Source organism: Fistularia commersonii, chromosome 33 (assembly GCF_037954325.1).
Source record: "Fistularia commersonii isolate RoL2024-O1a breed Wild chromosome 33, RoL_Fcom_v1.0, whole genome shotgun sequence".
Taxonomy (NCBI): Eukaryota; Metazoa; Chordata; class Actinopteri; order Syngnathiformes; family Fistulariidae; genus Fistularia; species Fistularia commersonii.
This window is the reverse complement of record NC_141316.1, coordinates 8,909,773-8,929,889: the sequence shown is the minus strand read 5'-3', so window position 1 is coordinate 8,929,889 and position 20,117 is coordinate 8,909,773. Positions and strand designations below refer to the sequence as shown.

The window sequence follows — 20,117 nt, the reverse complement described above, 5'->3', positions numbered from 1 at the left end:
CAAAATGTCATTTTATTATTGTAAACTTCCATTGAATTGCGATTTATAATCCACTCCCCGGATTTTGCGTGGGGAGAATAATAAAATATCCGCCCTTGATTGATCGGAGGAATCCGTCAGCGTCGTGTGCAAATGTGTGTCACGGAAAAATCTCGGCCTGCAGCAGGAGAGTTGTCGGTTGCATTCCCTGCTTCGGCGTGATGGTTTCCTCCACGAGCATGGAATATATGGATCTGAAGACTCCTGGTTCCCCATTGGTGCGAAAGGCGGTTTTGACAATGAATGGATGAAAGATGGTTTAAAGGTTTTAAATGAGGTCATGATAAACTATCAGGATGCGTCCATCGTGCCATCCACTTTCATTTGACAATTCAACGAAAAACATCCGAATTTTATCTCTCCTGCCCCCCCCCCCCGCTGCATTTGTCCTCCATCAAACCACTTTACGTTATTATTCCCTCTATCCCATAATCCAAATGAGTCTTCTGATCATATGCTGTCCTACTTATTTTGAGAAAAAAAAAGAGCATTTTATCAATCCTATACTTTAAAGAGGACATGAGAATGACTTTTAAATCCTTGCAGACAGTCCAGTGCTTGAGGTTCATGGCTGGTGAGGCACTGACTTCCATGAGGCAGGAGAACTGTGTGCCTCACTTAGTGGCTCTTCCCACCCATTTTATGATCACGCAGCACAAGAAGCTAGTAACACATGTACAATTGCAGAGGCAGTCTACATTGAGGCTCACTGCACGTCCCTTCTCAATATTTGAACAGTAGATGTGAAAATTATGGTAACCTCTAAATAAAACATGTAGAAATATTTTTAGCGCACTTAATAAGCGACTGCCCGCTCCGGTAAAAGGATGACAGCACACAGAGACAGGACGGCATTTTTTGATGTAAGTTTGGCTCTTTTTTTTTAAATACAGGAAGGACTCAAATAGCATTTTGCTTAAAACTAACCACACAAGTAACCAAACCCAGGGTAAAAACTTCATATCATTCACTGAATTCAGCAGTCGAGGAGTTGCAAGAAGAATCCCTGGAATCACGAGCGTCCCCTTCCATGAGGCAGGAGAACTATGCGCCTCACTTAGTGGCTCTTTGCAGCCGTTTCATGATCGTTCAGCACAAGAAACTAGTAAAACTCATACAGTTGTTGACAAAAAAAAACACTGTACATTGGAAAACTAGTTCATATCGTAAAACATTTTAATAGCTATGTACAGAGAGACAGCAATACAGTCTTGCCAGCGGTCAGCCGCCATTGAGGCGCAACAGTCGGCAGCCTCACCGCACATCACTTCTCAGGATTTGAACAGTAAATGTGAAAATCCAGCAATGAAGTTAAACGAAAAAATAACGTTTCTCGTGCAAATACTGATAAATAACCATTTCATTGTTTTTTTTTACATTTTTTTTTTTCTTTCCAAGATTGGCAAGTGAGGCACGGCCTCTCCTGCCTCCCCTGACTGGACGTCACTGGTTCTGGTCCTGGGCAGTGCTTGTATGCAATGGTGCCAGGAGGGTTGGATTCCCCCTGGGAGGCCTTTTTGCGAGTCCAAAAACATGCAGGAGGTTCCCTAAATTGTCCAGACGCGTGGCGGGTCGAGCTGTGAGAAGCAAACACAGAAAACAAGGATAAACGGCAGGCTTTTACTCGATACCGCGGTTTAGTTGTATCTCTATGCTCCTTTTTTTTTGTCCCACTTTTCTCTATTTCACGGATATATTTGACTGGCTGGAAAGTGGGCCAAAACCTTCCCATGAGCCTCCACATGTAGACAGGAATTAGATTTATTACCCAGAATGCCCCACAGGGGAACTCTGTCCCCTGACCTGTCTGGGCTGAATCGATGAGGGGCGAGTTGAGGGGAGGAGAAGAAAAAAAAAAAAAAGAAAAGGGGAGCTATTTTGGAGGACGGTGCAGGCAGAGTAGGACGAGAAGACAGACCATTAAGATCCGCCTCCACGGAAGAGATGCCCTCCTAGATTTAATATCTTAATCCCGAATCTGAAACGACAGCTTGTCGCGAACTCAAAGGCTGAATCGCAGCGCCGATCAGAGCGAGCGGACGCGACTCCCCCGAGAGACGGATCAGTCCACGTTTTGTTTTGCCGCTCCAGCTTGTTTGTCTCTTCCTTCGGCAGCATTGTCGCAGGAGCCGGAGAACCGCAACTGACGATTTTTGGTCAAATAGTTTAACAAAACGGTATCGCCGGCTCCACCGATTCCGAATGTGAGGTCGCCGATATGATGCGGAAATGAACGCACAAAGAGCGAAGAGTTGAAATTTAATCGTGGAAGACAAATGGCCTGTCCATGCACGCTTTGCATTTAATGTTTTGCAGCATAATATTGGGTTCGTTTGCGGCGCAGCTTTACTAACCCCAGTTTGTTCCTGAAAAAGCATCTATTTTTTTGAATTCTAAAGAATTCTTCTTATGTTAAAGCAAACATTTAGATGTCGTGATCTGTGGACGGATTCAAAGTCCTACATCGTGTTGAAGCTCCTTCCAGAAAGGTCCACTTGTCAGAATCGAACCAGGGATCGTCGTGCTGGGATCGAGCCAGAAGCGCTAACCGCTGCGCCACCTAACGCCCACGATGCGGCTAATTTATGGATTTTTTCATATTTCAAGCCTTTTATTGTTTTAATATCGCTGATTATGGCTTACATCTTAAGAAAACTCAAAAATCCTATCTAAAAATATTAGAATATCATGAAAAAGTAATTTTTTTTTTTTTTTTTAATTGCATTACAGAAGATAAAGAATTTTATCACAAGATTCTAATTTTCAACAATTCATTCGGGGCAATTTTTCCCCATTTTCTTCCAGGAAACCCGCGCAGACACGGGGAGTACATGCAAACTCCACACAGAAAGGTCCACTTATTGGAATCGAACCAGGGATCTTCATGCTATGAGCCAGAAGCGCGAACCGCTGTGCTACCTAACGCCCACAATGCGGCTAATTTATGGATTTTTTTTTTTTGGACTGGTCACATTGGACCAATAAAATTCTGAGCTTGTTCAATTTTGACACGGAAGATGGTTTTAATGCGCAGGAGGAAGACCAAGATAGCGACCGGCTGAAGTATGACTTTTTCATCAGCCGTGTTACAGGCACTGTTTGGGAAAAAAGCATTTCCAGTATGTATTAGTGGATGTTACCCGTATGGATTTAATTAAAAGAAAAAAAAGTTTCTGTGTAAATATCACGTTATAGGCTAATGGAAAAGTGCGACCTATCTATGTACACATTTATTTATTTAGATATTTTCTTCCAATTAACCTGTTGGATTGGAATTGGAGCTGCCAGGCAGGAGGTCTAGAGGAAGACCAAAGAAAAGATTCATGGACATTTAGGGATCATTTATATTTCTCAGTTCCACTTTTCGATACTTTGCATGAATTGTGGGAAATGTAGTTTGGGGTCAATGCATGCGTTTGACAATCAGACTTTTTGAGAAGTTCTCGTGGGCCACATAAAATGATGTGGTGGGCTACATTTGGCCCGCGAGCCTTGCGTTTGATACATGTGGTCTAAAGAAAGACCAAGTTGGTGTGAGAGAGGAGGATACACAGAATAGGATTAGATGGAGAACGTTGACGTCTGAAGGGAAAAGCCCAAAGGAGATGAAGACGAAAGAAGAAGGAAACCAGAGGAAACCCACGCAGACACAGGGAGACCATGCAAACTGGGGCCAAAGAGCTAACCACTGCGCTAGCTGCGGTCTAATGTAAGATATCGATAGCCGATCAGACTCCGATCGGTTCCCGAGTCGCTGAGCGAAACCCCTCCATGTCTGTTCGGACACAGTAGAAAAAACCTGACTCGTAAAAGTTAATACCGCCGGTCAGTTTTCCCAAGTAAACACATCCGTTGTGATGCGAGGAGCACTTGTGTTGACGACCGTTTTTCGGTAACGGCAGCAGGGGGTTGTTTGTTTCGGTGCGACGCTTCTGTTCACGGCGTGTTGCGGGCGGGCGCGTCGACCCTCGGCGCCGCTGTTTGTCCTCGCAATCTCCGCCAGTCCCCGGCGTGCGACCGCACGTGGCTACGACAACAGATGGCCGCCATGTGTTTGTGTACATACGCCACATATGTAGGTCAGGTGCGCCACAGTCAGCGGTTGCTATGGGAACTGGGTATCAAACAAGAGAAATCGACTGGCGGCCCGCCGCCGGCTCTCACACCTCTCATCCACCCTTTTCAGATTATCCACATCGCCGTTGTCGGGAACGGGCCGCCGAAGCGTCTCGGCATTCCGGTAATCCGACACGCATCTGGTGAGTCACGGCAACGCCGCCGCCGCCGCCATTAACCCAAATGCGGCGTTTAATCCCGGCGTCTGACCCGGAGCCTCCTTTCTCCGAGCCCGTCCCCGAGTGCGCATCAGCCCGGGGAAGGTGACCTTGGGGGGATTCGTCGAAAACACAAAGGGATTCTCTCCCGAGGGTCTCACACACACGTTCAACGAAGACACACACACACATGCACGTGACTGGATGCGGTGAGCTGCCGGAGCCTGAGGAATGCTGATGAGGTTTCTTTGGATGGTTGAAGAGAGAGAGAGAAAAAAAAAAGAAGCGGTAGAAAGGCTTCTCTGTGCCTGAGAGAGGGAGAGCATTGTTTATCAATGTCAACCCTATCAAAGCTGTTCACCCAGTCACATACACATTACTGTTCCACACAGCAGGGATTACTTCGACCGCCGACTCTCTGTGATGGATCGCCACTGTTTTCTGTCACATAACTCACCGCCGGCGCACTTCTGAAGTACACAAACACCGAGGTTAACGCGGCGTCTCGTCCTCCTTCGCTCCCGCTCATCATCCCGGGCCGTCGCTCGGCGGGTACGGAAGCATGCCGTCTTTATCCCGGCGGTGGCCCCGTTTGAATGTCCGTCCGGCCTAATGAGATGAAAAATTAGCTGCAGGCTCGTCGGGGAAGCTTTTAGAGTCAACAGCATGAAAAGATTTTTTTTTTTTTTTTTTGGTGTGAGACCAGTGACGGTCAGGGGAGGCAGCGCAAGGCGATGCCTCTCTTGCCGATCTTGGAATGAAAAAAAGGCCATATTAAAAAAGATATATATTTTTCAGTGATTTGTACAAGAAAATTATTTTTCATTTAACTTCACCAGTTTTAGATTTTTTTTCTTTTTCTTTTTCTTTTTTTTGGTCAAAATCACTGGATTTTCACATTTACTGTTTGTATGCTGAGAAGAGACGTGCAGTAAGGCAGTGGACTGTCGAGCCTCAACGTAGATTGCACAATGACGACTGACTGCTGGCACGCTCTGCACTAAGACCAAATTACTGTCTCTGTATGTCACTAAAAAAATGTTTCAACGCTTAGTAACGTTTAAATGTTACTAGTTTCTCGTGCTGAGCGATCATGAAACGGCTGCGTAAATCCACAAAGTGAGGCACACAGTTCTCCTGCCTCATGGTAGGGGGCGCTCGTGATTCCAGGGATTCTTCTTGCAACTCCTCGGCAGTGAACGATATGAGATTTGGAAACTTACGCGGGTTAGGTTACCTGTGTGGTTACTTTTAAATGAAATACTCAATGTCTATTTGAGCCCTTGTATACATAAGGAAAAAAAAAAACTTAAACCAAAAAAATGCCGTCCTCTCTGTGTGCTGTCATGCTTTTACTGGAGCTGACGGTCCCTTATTAAGTTCAACAAAAATATTTTAATGTGTTTTATTTAGATGTTACAAGATCACCACAATCTTCAAATTTAAAATGACATTTTAAAAAATGAGCAAACTAAAATAAAATACATTCAAATGAAATATTGGTTGATTATTTTCAAAAGCCAGAGACTTATTTAGATGTTACAAGATCACCATAATCTTGAAATTTAAAACGACATTCAAAAAAAATGGACAAACTAAAATAAAATACATTTTAATGAAATACGGGTCAATTATTTCTAAAAGCAGGTTGTCTTTCCGAGTCTGACTAAACACTGTGGATCTTAAGTCTAAAGACTTTGCAAAATCGTGGAAAATGACAGATTTTTTTTTTTTTCCCGTCATGCAATGTTTTCCCATCAAGTTTCTGGTCATGTCGGTCAAAGATATCGCCTTTGTTATTGTTGTAAAGCCCGAGACTGAGCTGAGACTGTAAGAATACCAGGTCATACCTGGTAAGACTCCCCTAAGATTCCAGTAAGACCGTCTTTCAGGATGTATCTAAGGATAAATCTGAACAGATTTCTGACTCTGTTTTGCTTTGAGCTCTGCTTCTGCCGAAGCACAGCGCAGGGCGACGTAGATCGCTGCTGACCTTTGGGCCGACAGCTGCCGACTGCCTGTTGCTTTTTGGGCAACTTTTAATCGCTGAAATAAGAGGGCGGTGTTCCTTTCCCAGATCTTTTCTTTGTGATGTTTAATTTAGAGCTGCCCGGCTTCTTAGGATGGATTTTTCTTCAAAAATCCAATCAAGTCTTGGATGATGTCCAAGGGGTTTGCTAGCAACTCTTTTAAGCTTCTGACAAACCCATGAGATCGCCAAACATTTAAGTAATTAAGTGGTTAAATCCAGGTATCGTCTCCGTCTCCGTCTCCAAAGCCTCATCGTAAGGACATCTGAGGTCTTCGGCCGCTTTTAAAAATGCGGTGAGCAAACTGGGATGTGTTATTTTTTTGATTTTTTTTGCTCTCGACTCATCCAAAGAGAGAGTTTGCGATATTTAAGAGATTCCGATGCATCTGCTCTTCTTAAAACCTGTCTGGCATCAGCGGCGAGCAGAGGCAGCGAGAGGCTGCAGGCAAGCTGCTCATCTGGGAGAAAATCTAGAATACAATGCTCTTCAGTTATTAATGGGTCAATCCCATATGAAGCATGTTTATTTATTTTAGCAAAATCCACAGTATGCGAGGTGCAGCAGTGCAGCAGTGCAGCAGTTAGCAGTTAGCAGTTAGCAGTTAGCGGTTAGCGGTTAGCGCAGGGGTCGGCAACCCGTAACACAAGAAAACACTGGGAGCCGCAATTACTTTTTGACGTCTAAAATAAAGGTACCACTGTATGTATTGCTTTTTATTACCTTTACACTTTGTATAAACAAGTGTGTAGCTTCTGAAATTCACAAAGTATTACAGAGAAAATTAAATTTTATTTATGTAATGAAGTCATTTTGAGCTTTGGGCTTTCAGAGTGTTTAGCGGAGCCTTGACCTGAATTTTAAAAATAAATCGGGAAAAAAATCACTGTGTCAGTAAACGATAAAAAATAAATATTTGCAAAATCTTTTCATAAATATTTATTTTACCTGGTTTATGGGACTTCTGTTCCAGAACTTCTGCGCACAGCATCTGCAAATCGGGACTTTACCGGCTGGCGGGTATACCGGCTTCCGCGAGTGTGACGTTATTTTGAGCGTCGAAAAATAATAGATATAATTTTATCTAATATTTCAAGATCACAATAATCTTCCAACTAAAAGTTAAAAAAAGGAATTAACACAAATGAAATATTCTTCAATTAAATATTTATAATTTATTTTCCCAAGCCACTCGGAGCCGCAGTGTAAAGATGAGAGAGCCTCATATGGCTCCGGAGCCGCGGGTTGCCGACCCCTGGGTTAGCGTTTGAGACGGTTCCCGGTTGGATTCCCTACAAGGGGGCTTTGCTGCGTGGAGTTTCCATGTTCTCCCCGTGTCTGCATGGGGTTCCTGCCACAGTCCAAGAAGTTTTACATCGAGCGTGATTGAAAACCTGCACATCTCTATATCGTCGTCTTTCAGAAAACAAAAAAGGGAGCCATAGGATGACTAAGGAGTTGTTATCTTGACTGAAAGATGCGTACAAAGAATGCAACGAGGATTTCCCGTCCCCCTGTGTGCGACGCAGCCGTCGATAATTCTCCCGTGCACAAAGCCACGCGTCCGCATTTTGTTATTTTGTTGGTTTGCACGTTGACGTTTGGAACGAGAGCAAATGTCTCGGATCCAAAGCAATTAGACGAACCGGCTCCGAACAAATACGGGGACAGACGGAGTCGATCGATTCCCGGTGACTCTCGTCGGTAAGCGAGGCTCACGTTCACTCGCGCACGGTGAGATGCGCTTTGAGACGAGCGACGTGAAACTGACGGCGTTAGCTTGGTTTAATGACGCCGGAGTACCACCTAGAGTTTCTTTCAAAGGAACCTGCCTGCGTGAGAGACACGAGATCTGAGTAGCGCACAACGGATGAACGTACGGCCCGTGATGCCGGCTTTAGCGATAACAGCTTCCGCTCTGCCTTGAACACCCAAAAATGACATCTCCTCTCTTCCCTCTCTTTTGTCCTACAGTTACTTATTCACCGGGAGGGAGAAGAATAACCGGACGGCGGCTGATTAATCGGTTGGTTCTGCTGCTGCGCCAAAAGTAATATTCATAAAAATGTTGTGGTTTGTTTGGCGTGCTCGACGCGAGCATCGGGGAGATGGAGCGCATGCGGTGCGGAAAGCAGGCAAATTGGATAACGGTATCAAAATGCGATTGCAGAGGACACAAACCAGGGGTGTTAAACTCATTTCTCACGGCGGGACACACACACGGCCTCGATAGATGTCAAGTGGGCCGAACCATTATAATAATAGCATACTCAGCAATAAATAACCATAATATCATGTCTTTCTTCTGTTTTGGTGTAAAGAAGTACGAGGACTTTAGGAAAATCTTGGAATTCAATGTACAATCTTTTTTACTACACATTTCATGAAACACCTCATGTCCTTAGAAAAACGTGTAATTTACTTTTATCATTCACATGTTTGCATTGCAACCGATCCCTCTGATCGTACAAAGGCACAAAACTTTAACAAGTAATTGGTATTGAAAAATAAAGTAACGCACTTTAGGATTAAATGAGATTTATAAAGAAAAGGATTTTTAAACCATTTACACATGTGCATATAAAATCTAAATTGAATCCCTGCTTACACCTTACAAATTAAAAAGAGTGCTATTAAATGTGTAAGGAAGAAAGTATTCACCTGTCCTGTAAATGTACACGCAAACATGCAAATGTACATGTAAATGTACATGCAAACATGCAAACACATACAATACATACTGAACATGTATGGAGTTGCAGGAACAGTAGAATTCCAACATATTCTTTTGTAGTGAAGCTGCTGACTAACATTAAATTGCACATTTTCGCTAGCAATTAGCTAGCTGGCTTTTACCGCTGCTTCACTGATTTCTCGGCTATGGGTGAAAGTGGACTTCTGTTTCCTCAGACCCGCCAGCGATTGGTCGATCTTATCTCTGCTCAGTTGTCTTTGCAAGCTGTCATATTTTTCATTGTGATGAGTCTCATAGTGGCGCCGAATATCATATTCCTTAAATACCGAAACTTGTTGCAAACATACCAGACACAAAGGTTACCCGTGCGTCTCTGTAAATAAACAGGACGTAGTCGATTTTTCTTTGAAAATTTGACACTCTTTACCTACTTTTCTCTGTTTTGATAACGTCATTTTGGCTAATGAGGGAGTAGCAGGGAGGAGGAGAACAGGGTAGAAACAATGTCGTAACAAGCAGAAGATGACACATTGATAACGTCTGCTGATCGGTCCGTCTCAAAATAATGCGCCCCCTAGTGGAAAATGCTTGAATTGCATTTAATTAAAAAAATTAAATCCTTATCTTTTATGCATTTTTTCGCTTTCAAATTATCCTGCGGGCCTGATCGATCCTCCTTGATCGAACCCGGCCGTACGTTTGACACCCCTGACATAAACGCTTATGGACGATAATGAACCCGTGACTCAGATCCGAGTTATGATTTTTTCAGCGTTCTGCTTTATCGCCGGGCCGCTCCCGTGCACGAAACCCCCTCGCCGTTTTCGGAGCCAACCCAGGTATTCATTCGCTGCTCCTGGAATGGAAGGCACGACGCTGACCGCCATGAAAGGATCAATGAGCTTCGCCGCGATCACGCGAGTGAACGCTTTCGCCTCTTTCTTTCCCCTCGTGCGCTAATCCTTGGTGTCGTTTCCACCCCCCTGAAACAGGTTAATGCTTAAAAACAGCAGGGAAAGGTCAGGGTCCCTGAGATTATGCAGAAAGAGCTGCGATATCAGATGGCGGACCGGGCGGCCAACGTGGGACGCCGTCGAGCCGAGGAAAGAAGACTTGGCAAAATTCACTTCGTTTGATGAATGACTCTGAAATAATAATGCTGTCAGTTTTTTTTTTTTTTTTTCTTTTTTCCCCCCATTAAGATGAATCGCCTGTCGGCTGAGGCCGGGGTCAATTAACCTTCTCCCCAGGCACTCCTCCTGGTATTAGATGAAACCCCGACTTATCTACTAATGATTCTGGTGGAAAGATAAGCCGGCGTGAAGTCGTCACACTCGCTTCTGTGTTACACCCAGAGGCCGGTGTTTCCATATTTTCCTCAGAGGGTTTTTGCGTGAAATATCGGGGGTCCGGGTGAATGAGTGAGTTTTCCGATCCTGTCGGGAAAAAGAAAACAAACAAACAAGTTTTTGGGGGGGATTTTAATGACATTTGAAAATCTCAAATAGCTGCTGAAGAATCGCAGCGCCTCGTGTTCTCTGCGAGCGCAAGGAGCATATCGTTAACATTTGGACTGACCTTTTGTCCGTGTCAAAATGCATCCCCTCCTGTCCAACACACACACACACACACACACACACACACACACACACACACACACACACACACACAATCACACGAGGTGAAGACTCACACCGTCATCATATTCTGTTTTTACCTTCTTCCTTTTTCGCATGTGTTTGTGTGTTTTGTTTATTTCCCTTGCAGGTTTGCAGACCCTTATTCCAGATGAACGCGTTGCTCTAGCGCCATCTTGTGGCGTATGGAGGTATTGCAGTCTATTTGTGACATAGTTGTCTCAAAATGTCTGCTTTAAGTAGATAAACACATTCACATGACCAGTAGACCTGAAAAACTATTTGTTTTTGTTTGATTTTATTGAAAAGGCACTCTTCGGTCAAAGCTAAAGTGCGGCCAATTTTTCACTCCCATACAGATCCTGTCAAAATGCAGCTCACAGGACGGAGGCTTTTAAAGGTTAAACTATGCACTTGAAACAGGTTTCTTCATGAATTTGTCAATGTCAAGTTTTTATTTTATTTTACCTTTTTGTTTTGTCAGCTGTCTTGTTGTGATGGAAGCAAAAGTTAAACTGCACATATGCGATGGAAGATCAGCTATTCTGCATTTTTAAAATAGGATAATGTTGCAATTCGATGATTCACTTGTGTGTATTTTCTCCTCTGAACTGCAGCGACCTCACATCAAAACCAAAATCCAACCCCAGGAAGGAACTCCTCTGGATCATTGTTTCATCTCAGTTCCACATTTAAAAAGGTTTACGTTTGTTCATTAAAACTAACATGTATCAAAACATTATATAATAATAATAATAATGATAATAGAAATTAATGATAATAATAACAGCAAACTTATTATTTAGTGCGTTTACTTGGCGCTCAAGGACACCATAAAGACATATAAATGTTCACAAAATACACACTGAAAAGAAGCAAAAATAAAAACAATAAAAGCGAGTTAAAAAGGGTAAAAATAGAAATGTTACAAAAATGACGGAGCAGTTCGTATATAGTTCGAATAACCTGCTGTAAACAGATGAGTTTTGAGCTTTAATTTGAAATGGAGGAATTAAAATAATATAACATAATTGCAGATTTGAAGTAGTGTGTATATTATGATTTATCCCCAGCAGAGCGCGCTTGTTTTTAATGACTTGCAAAATTGGGAATTGGTATTTTCATTCAGATTTTGCGGTGCAGATGTTTAAATCCCCCCAAAAAGAAACCCTTATTTAGTTTTAAATTTTATTTTCACATATTATCTGCAAATATAGGAATAAATAAACATTTTTATTTTACTTGCAGACGTCGCTCATTTGACAGCAAAGGGTGGGAATAAACGTAAAATGTAAATAAATGAATGGGAAGAGTGGGGGGCGGGACTTCCGGTCCCTCTCACAGGCTGACAGAGCGAGGTCACGGGTGGGGGCCCCCCGGGGCCCCCCGGGGGTCGGGGCCAGACCTTTTCCCCGCAACTCCTTCCCCTCCTCAGCTGTGTGGGAGAGAGAGGAGAGAGAGAGGGAAAAAAAAAAAAAAGAAAGCAGAAAGCGCCTCCCTGGCAGTCATCTCCCCCCTCTGCCCGCCCACGGCCCCCCCGTGGGGGGAGAGACTGCCGCTTTGTGAATGGAGGCTTCGTGGCGGGGCTGAGCGGGGAAACTTTCACCGGAATATTTCCGCCTGCTTGAGATTCAGCGGAGGAGCCCGGAGGGCGCACAGCGGCCGAGCCGGGCGAGGACGCACGGTAGGTGGCGGCGCTGCGTGGGGTGAGTGGGTGGGTGTGGGGTGTGACATGGTGTTTTTTTGTTTTGTTTTTTTTTGAATGGGGGTGCTTTTTTTCCCCCAGTGCACGGGAGCAGAACCGTGACTGGAATAAGTGTTTGGAGATGAGGGGTGCGCAACGCGGGGGGGGGGCTGCAAGGCGGGTGGGGGTTCCGGGCTCCGTGTGCGTGGATCCGATCGGCTCGTCCTCCACGCAAAGTTCTCCCCACCCTCCTTCCCGTCTGCTTGCAACATTTCGTAACATTTCATGACTCATGCAGAAGACGTGCCACCACCACCGCTGAGAAAGTAGAGCCACAGAAGACTCTTTCATGGCACCGGGAGGTTTCCTCTCCACCCGAGACACTCGTGTGGCTCGCTGACATTTCCACGCCGCGTGGATCTTCTCGCTCTGGTCGAAGGTCTCCTCAAGCCCGCTTTCTCTCCCCAGAAGTTGGGACCTTCCCGGAGAGGCTGCGAATCATGCTCCTCCTGGCCTGCCTGGTCGTCCTCCTCCCGGCGGCGGCCGGAGACCCGTGCCTCATCATCAGCGAGGTGAACGCCGACAACCCCAGGCTGGACACCACCGAGTTCGTGGAGCTCTACCACACGGGCGGCCAGAGGGCCTCCCTGGACGGCTACACTCTGGTCTTCTACAACGGCAACGGGAACGTGGCCTACAAGGTGTTGGACCTCAAGGGCCACAGCACGGACGACAGGGGGTTCTTCCTGGTGGGTTCGGTGGAGATGCTGCCCAGACCGGCCATCCTGCTGCCGCCGAACACCGTCCAGAACGGCCCGGACGCCATCGTCCTCTACCACACGTCCGCCGCCCGCTACAGCGAGAAGATGAACGTCACGCACGTGGGGTTGGTGGACGCCGTGGTGTACATGACGCGCCGCACCGGCGGGGCCGAGGTCCTCGCCGAGATCCTCACCCCCGGGGAGCCGGCCTTCGTGGAGGACGAGACGGCGCTGGAGGGCGACGAGTCCATCGAGAGGTGTCTCCTCTCCGAGGACCGCTGGGGTTTCCGGGTGTCCTCGCCGTCGCCGGGTCAGAGGAACAACTGCACGCCGCCCGCCGCCCCCGCCGCCGTCCCGGTCATCACCGAGCTGAAGCTCGGGGGAGGACAGGTGGACGGTTTCGCCGAGGTGGCGGCGAGCTCGGCCGCCGGGCCGCTGGTCCTGGTGGTGTTGGACGGGAGGACGGATCGGGTCAGCCTGAGCGCCGACGTGGACGCGGACGCCTCCGGGAACGGGCTGACCTCCGTCACCGTCGAGAAAAGCTTCATGAAAGGTACGCGCCCGCCCGCTCCGCCCGTATCTACGCGTTAGCGCTCCTGTGATTTCTATTCGGCGTTTTTCAGGGGACGAGTCGGGCGCGGTGGCCGTTTACGGCGGCCGGGCGTCCGAGTTCCCCGCCGGCAGCCCGCTCAGCCGGACGCAGCCTCTGGACGCGTTCGTGTTCGCCGGGCCCGCCGACAAACCCAGCGCCAACCTCACCGAGACCCTCATCCCCGGCCGGCAGCCCTACCAGCTCAGCAACAGGCAAGTTCCTGTTTCACAACTCCCCCCCCCCGTGTCCGCCACGGCTTCGGGAACTTCGGGATCCTTTTTCGGGGTGCGGTTTCAAGGCGTCCAGTGCAGAAGTGTCTCTTCCGCTATTCTATATGCGTCATCCGCTTGCGCAACCGCCGTACCGAAACTCATGACGATACCTTTCCCCAAGACGTCCGTCGCGTACAAATCGTCCGTGCTCGTTCACCAACGGGGTCTCTTTCTCCGTCAGGTTGAGAGAAGACGGCTTCTACCTGAGCCGCTGCGGTGTTGCCACCTGGACCAGAGACCCCGGCGTGTTCTGGGAGGCCCCCCAGACCCCCGGCCAGCCCAACCAGTGCCCGTGGCCCACCATCTGTCCTCACAGCACCGGTGGGTTTTGGTCAGACGTCCGGTTTTCTCGCAGCAGCTCTTTTGTCTGAGACGGCGTCGCGGTCCGTTCAGTGAAATGAAACCGAGAGTTCCTCCGAGAGCGAAGCGACGTGCCGGATCTGACCTGAAGAGCAGATCACACAGAACAGGCGTTTTTAACGGTTTTAAACCAGGACGAGTCGGAGCGATCGGGAGGGATTTCGAACGATCCGGCTCCTTTGTAACTTTTAATGACACCCAGATGGCTTCCTTTGGTGATGCAATACATCCGCTTTATCGCCCTTTGACCGACGAGTTATTTCCAAACGTGGAGCACTCGTCCCTTGCAGCCGCGTCACCGCTCGGCTTTGTGGAGGACGGAAAAGAGGATGTTAATCGAGGCCTTCTTCGGTGTGGTAGTTCTTCCAGGAGGCTCGGATGCACCGGCGCACCTGCCACCCTGGGGGAACAGCGACTTCCTGATCAACGAGCTGAACACCGACACGCCGGGCGCGGCCGAGGACAGCGAGTACATTGAGCTGTGGCATCCGTCGGGGCGGCGCGTCTCCCTGCAGGGGATCTGGATCCTGCTGTTCAGCGCGCACAACAACAAACCCTACAGGGAGATCAGCCTCAGCGGACACTTCACCACCTCCAAGGGTTACTTCCTGCTGGGCAGCGACCAGCTGGTGCCGGCGCCCTCCGTCCGCCTGCCTCCCAACACCATCCAGAACGGGCCGGACGCCGTGGCTCTGTATCGGAGCCCTTTCGGGCCGCCGTCGGCGACGCAGAGGGGGATCCCCACCAAAGGCCTGCTGGACGCCGTGGTGTACCGGCAGAAAGGCTCGGATCGGGAGGCGCGGGAACTGAGTCAAGCGCTGACGCCGGGACAGCTGCCGCTCCTGGAGGATCCCGACGCTCTGCACGCCGACGAGACCCTCAGCCGCTGCAGAGGACTCTACCCCTTCGACCTCTCCGCTTTCTCCGTGAGTACCGAGGTCGTGACGCGCGGGGGCGAGGATTTCATTAAATGGAAATGTTCGCGCCGATGGTCGGCGCCATCCGCCGTCGCCGTGACCCGAGCGCAGCTCATCTGGGTTTCAGATAAGAACACCTTTTCAAATTCATAGGGGAAATTCCGTTGTCACAGCAGTCTTAACAGATCTGATGTCAAAAAATAAAAAAGTAAAATAAATATAAATGAGACAGAAGGTAGAAGAGATCCACCAATAAATAGAAAGGACGACATAAAGGAACAGCGAGGGGGAATCAGAACTAAACGATTATTTAAATAGAGTGACAATAGCAGTGATGAAATAGCTTTATAACACTTTATAGCCTTAACTTTGACACTTTATATTTTATTTGTATTTCTTATTCTCCCTCTTTCCTACTATTATCTATTATCGTTATGCTTTACTTGAAACTCTGGCACAACAATTTCCTTCGGGATAAATAAAGTTGTTCTTATTCTTATTCTTATAATTTGGCCAAACGCAGGACAAGTTGTAGATAAATGAAATGCACAAGGGGTCAGAGTATGTTCAAACCCATTAACTGCAGACGCGCTGAAAGAATACCGTCATTTCCGGACTATTGACCGCACCTGAGTATAAGTCGCACGGGCTAAAAATAACAAAATAAATGAATGTGTACATTTGTAGGCCACACTTGTCCATTAGTCTATAACGTGTGATATTCAAGGCTCATGAAAAAGTCGTACTTCAGCCGGTCGCTATCTTGGTCTTCCTCCTGCGCACTAAAACCATTAAAATCGTCTTCTTCCGTGTCGGAATTGAACGATCTCGGAATTTTATTGGTCCAATGTGACCAGACCAAAAAAAGTCCATAAATTAGCCGCATCGTGAGCGTTAGGTGGCGCAGCGGTTCGCGCTTCAGGCTCACAGCATGAAGATCCCTGGTTCGATTCCGATGAGTGGACCTTTCTGTGTGGAGTTTGCATGTTCTCCCCGTGTCTACGTGGGTTTCCTGGCAGAAAATTGGGAAAAAATTGCCCTGAATGAATGGTTGAAAACTGTAATATTGTGATAAAATTCTTTATCTTCTGTAATTCAATTAAAAAAAAAAAACAACAATTACTTTTTCATGATATTTTAATATTTTGAGATAGGATTTTTGAGTTTTATTAAGATATAAGCCATAATCAGCGATATTAAAACAATAAAAGGCTTGCAATATTTCAGCTGATTTGTTATGAATCCAGAATGTACGACATTTTTGTTTTTGTAATTGCATTACAGAGGATAAAGAACTTTATCAAAATATTCTAATTTTCTGAGACAGTCCTGTATCTGCGGCCCTGCCATCGACCGGCGTCCCGTCCAGGGATGGGACTTTGAATCCATCCACAGATCGCCACGTCTGAATGTCCGCTAACGTGAAGAATTCTTCTCTATATCGAGTAAGGAGACGTTTTTTCCGGGAACAAACTAGGGTTAGTAAATCCGCGCCACAAACAAACCCAATATCATGTTGCAAAAAATCAAGTGAGAAGCAAAGCGTGCATGGACAGGCCATTTGTTTTCCATAATTAAATTTAAATTCTTCGCTTTGTGCATTCACTGCGGCCCAGTCTAGGGTTGTACCCCGCCTTTCGCCCCGCGACAGCTGGGAGTGCGGGATTAGCTTCAGACGACGGATGAATGGATAGCCGCTTCGTTGTTTGAGTGTTCAAAAGCGCGTGGGGGGAAAAAAACAGCGGCTTATCGTCCGGAAAGGACGGTATTCTCCTTCCTGTGTCGGCGGTGCAGGATCGCCAACCTTGGCTGCACGTCCCAGCCTCTCTTTTTATATTTACTTCTCCCTATTCGCGTGTTGTAGTGCTAAATTGACGCGGTGCACTGATCTCCCCCAGGTAGCGCCGCCCACCCCTCTGCGGGAGAACACCTGTCCCCGGCCCCCTCCCGCCCCGCCGGGCGTGGTGATCGGCGAGGTGGCCAGCAGCCGCTGGACCAACCACAGCCAGCAGAGGTCCTTGGTGGAGCTGCAGGGCCCCCCCATGACGGACCTGAGGGGCTTGGTGCTCAGCGTGTTCGACGAGGACGCCGGCGGAATCGTCGTCGCCCTCCCTCTGGTGGGATCCGTCGACCAGGACGGGTTCTACATCATCGGGAACGTGAGCGGAGCAGGTGAGGGCGGGAGCCGCCGATCACCGCCGGTCCGACCCGCCTTCCTCCGCTCCTCCCGGATCATTACATTACATTACATTACATTGCATTTGGCAGACGCTTTTATCCAAAGCGACTTACAATAGAGGACATAGGGACTGCAAACACACTTGCAAATACAAGATGCACAGGAAATATACAGAACAGTAAGCTTGGGTTAGTGAGGGTTTTTTTTTTTTTTTTTTTTTGGACAGAGACACACACACACACACACACTGCATAGCCTAACTTGCTGCCAACCTGATCTGGGGCATCAGCGCAGTAAAAATCCTGAAAGAGAAACGTTTTTGCCCGTTTCTTGAAGGTTGAGAGAGATAATGCTAGTCTTGTTGCTTCCGGGAGTTTGTTCCACCACCGAGGTAGTAGAACTGAGAACAGTTTTGCCTGAGATCGCTTAGAGCGAGCAAAAGGAACTGCTAATAGGTTTGTATTAGAGGATCATCTTTCTCCATCTTCTCTCCGCCGCGTAGATCAGACCCTGCCAGCGGGCTCCGGCGTGCCGCGGCGAGGAGCGGTGGTCCTTTGCTACGACCTGTTCAGCGTCTGCAGGGCCGGCACGGCGCTCACCAACTCCAGCCTCAGGGACGTGCTGGTGTTCAGCGACAGCCAGCAGCTGCTCTCCTCGCTGTCCACCGCCAGGGGGAGACAAGTGCTTCCAGCGCTGAGGTACGAGGGAAGGGGTCGGGAACCCTCTCTTATCCGTCTGGGGCTTTTGAGAATGATGGGATATTTCATTCAAATGGGTTTTATTTTAGTTTGTTTATTTTTAAAAATATTATTTTAAATTTCGATCCCACCTGGGAGGATCTTGTAACGTCTGAACCAGGGGTGGGCAATTATTTTGGCAATTTTTATGAGCGGTATCATGTAAATTGAACAAACTGAAAATTTTAATTTAATGCATTTAAATTTTAATTTGTAATTTAGCTCCACCAGAGACCTCTGCTGGCTGTGATTGGTCCACTGGCTGCTGGTCATCTCGCCAATATTAACATTTTTTGGCATTTTATTTCAACTTTAAAATCATTAATGATCATATAAACATTATTTTGTTTGGAATCATCCATACAAAATTAAACAAAAGGAAAAAAAGAATTCAAAATATTCAAATAATTTCTACATTCAATATTGATTGAAAAGACTTATTAATATATTCAAATAAAATAGTTTGGCGGGCTTGATAAAAAAGCGAAACGGGGCGCAGGCCGTAAAATGCCCAGGTCTGATGTAAACAAAACTTATTAAATTCTATTTTTAACTCTTAATAAACAAATGCACGCACTAGTAACAGGATGACAGCACAAAGAAGGGACGGCATTTTTGGTTTGGCGCCGGTGGATCATTTAAGTTCATAAATACAAGAAGGACTCAAATAGACAATGAGTGCTTTGCTTCAAAGTAGCTTAACATTAACTTAGCCTGGGTAATGTTTAAACTCTCATATCATTTTTCACTGTTTTTCTTCAAAGTATATTCAACCAAACGTCTTTTTTTCACAGTTCAAAATGTTTTGTTGCATGCATTTTTTTTTTCTCCCCTTGTTGTTCATTGCAACACATTTGTTTATACATGCAAAGCATGTTTATGGTCACATGCAACGTGTAGAAACATCTTTCCCTGTACAGTGAAATTCCTACTTTGCTGTCCGCAGTGCATTTAGATACATAGCATACAGGCAAAAAAAAAAAATATCTTAACGTTATATGACGTGTTAATTCATTTTAAATGTCAAAAGGGTGGTGTGGCTCCCGGTGTCAACATCACAAATTCAAAACATATTTAAAGGCTCCAAGGGCGAGCGCTCGGAACCCCCCCTCACAGAAATGAAGGTATATCAGAAGTCATCGGTCAACCTGAGGCACCCGTTACCTGAGGCTATCAGACTTTTTAGTTCCTCTTCCCTCAGCCGCAGGAAATCTTCAAATCTTTGTAGTCAACAGTCAACAGTTAAGACAATTTATATTTCATTGTATTTCTTATTCTTCCTCCTTTCTACTATTATCTATTACTGGTATGTTTTTTCACTCGAAACTCTGGCACAGCAATTTCCTTCGGGATAAATAAAGTTGTTCTCATCTCATCTCATCGACCATTACATTTTTATGTAACTTGTCCATATGGGAGGTGTATTCCTCCATTTGTATTGCATCTGAGCAGGTCCAAGTGATATTTCTGGAAATGGTACCGTTTGTTTTTTCCTGAAATAGCCACGTCTTCACTCAGACATGAGGCCACCGCGGTGGCCTCCCGTCCGATTTAGGGCTGTTTTCTCTCATTTTTGTATCATGATGCATTTCCATGCTTGTGCAGGTCGGTGGAGGACGGTCCGGTGTCCCTGAGCCGCTGTGCCTGCTGCGAGGTGCGGAGCCCCTCCTCCTGGACCAGCTCCTCTCCGACGCCGCGGCGCGCCAACATCTGCCCGAGCTCCGCGTTCTCAAGCCGAATCGACCTTTGCCTGGGGCCCAAGTCGAGCGACTGGCGGGACGGCTCGGGAGGTGAATCACCGCCGACGTGTGAGAAATAAAAATGATCCTTAAATGTCCAGGAAGAGAAGAGTTGATGCAGATGGAAGGTTGTTTGAAGAAAGATGGGAACATGTTTGAGCTTCGAGGACAAAAACCGCGATGTCTTTTGCGTTGTGAGGC

At 46.8% G+C, this 20,117-nt stretch overlaps 1 protein-coding gene across 2 annotated transcripts in view; it reads left to right on the top strand.

Annotated features, from left to right (window-relative positions):
• Nucleotides 1-12,072: 12,072 nt before the first annotated feature.
• The window catches only part of LOC147214944 (uncharacterized), a 13,332-nt gene continuing 5,287 nt past the window's right edge, over nt 12,073-20,117 (top strand). Inside the window, exons 1-8 of one of the 2 annotated variants that reach the window (XM_086140449.1) lie at nt 12,073-12,359; nt 12,828-13,673; nt 13,744-13,924; nt 14,166-14,305; nt 14,705-15,270; nt 17,160-17,433; nt 17,943-18,138; nt 19,783-19,967. In XM_086140449.1, coding sequence (XP_085996575.1) covers nt 12,860-13,673; nt 13,744-13,924; nt 14,166-14,305; nt 14,705-15,270; nt 17,160-17,433; nt 17,943-18,138; nt 19,783-19,967 — 2,356 coding nt within the window. In that variant the 5' untranslated portion in view covers nt 12,073-12,359; nt 12,828-12,859. Of the gene's footprint in view, nt 12,360-12,566; nt 13,674-13,743; nt 13,925-14,165; nt 14,306-14,704; nt 15,271-17,159; nt 17,434-17,942; nt 18,139-19,782; nt 19,968-20,117 lie in introns of those variants that run through there. The other variant, XM_086140450.1, reaches the window with a different exon arrangement.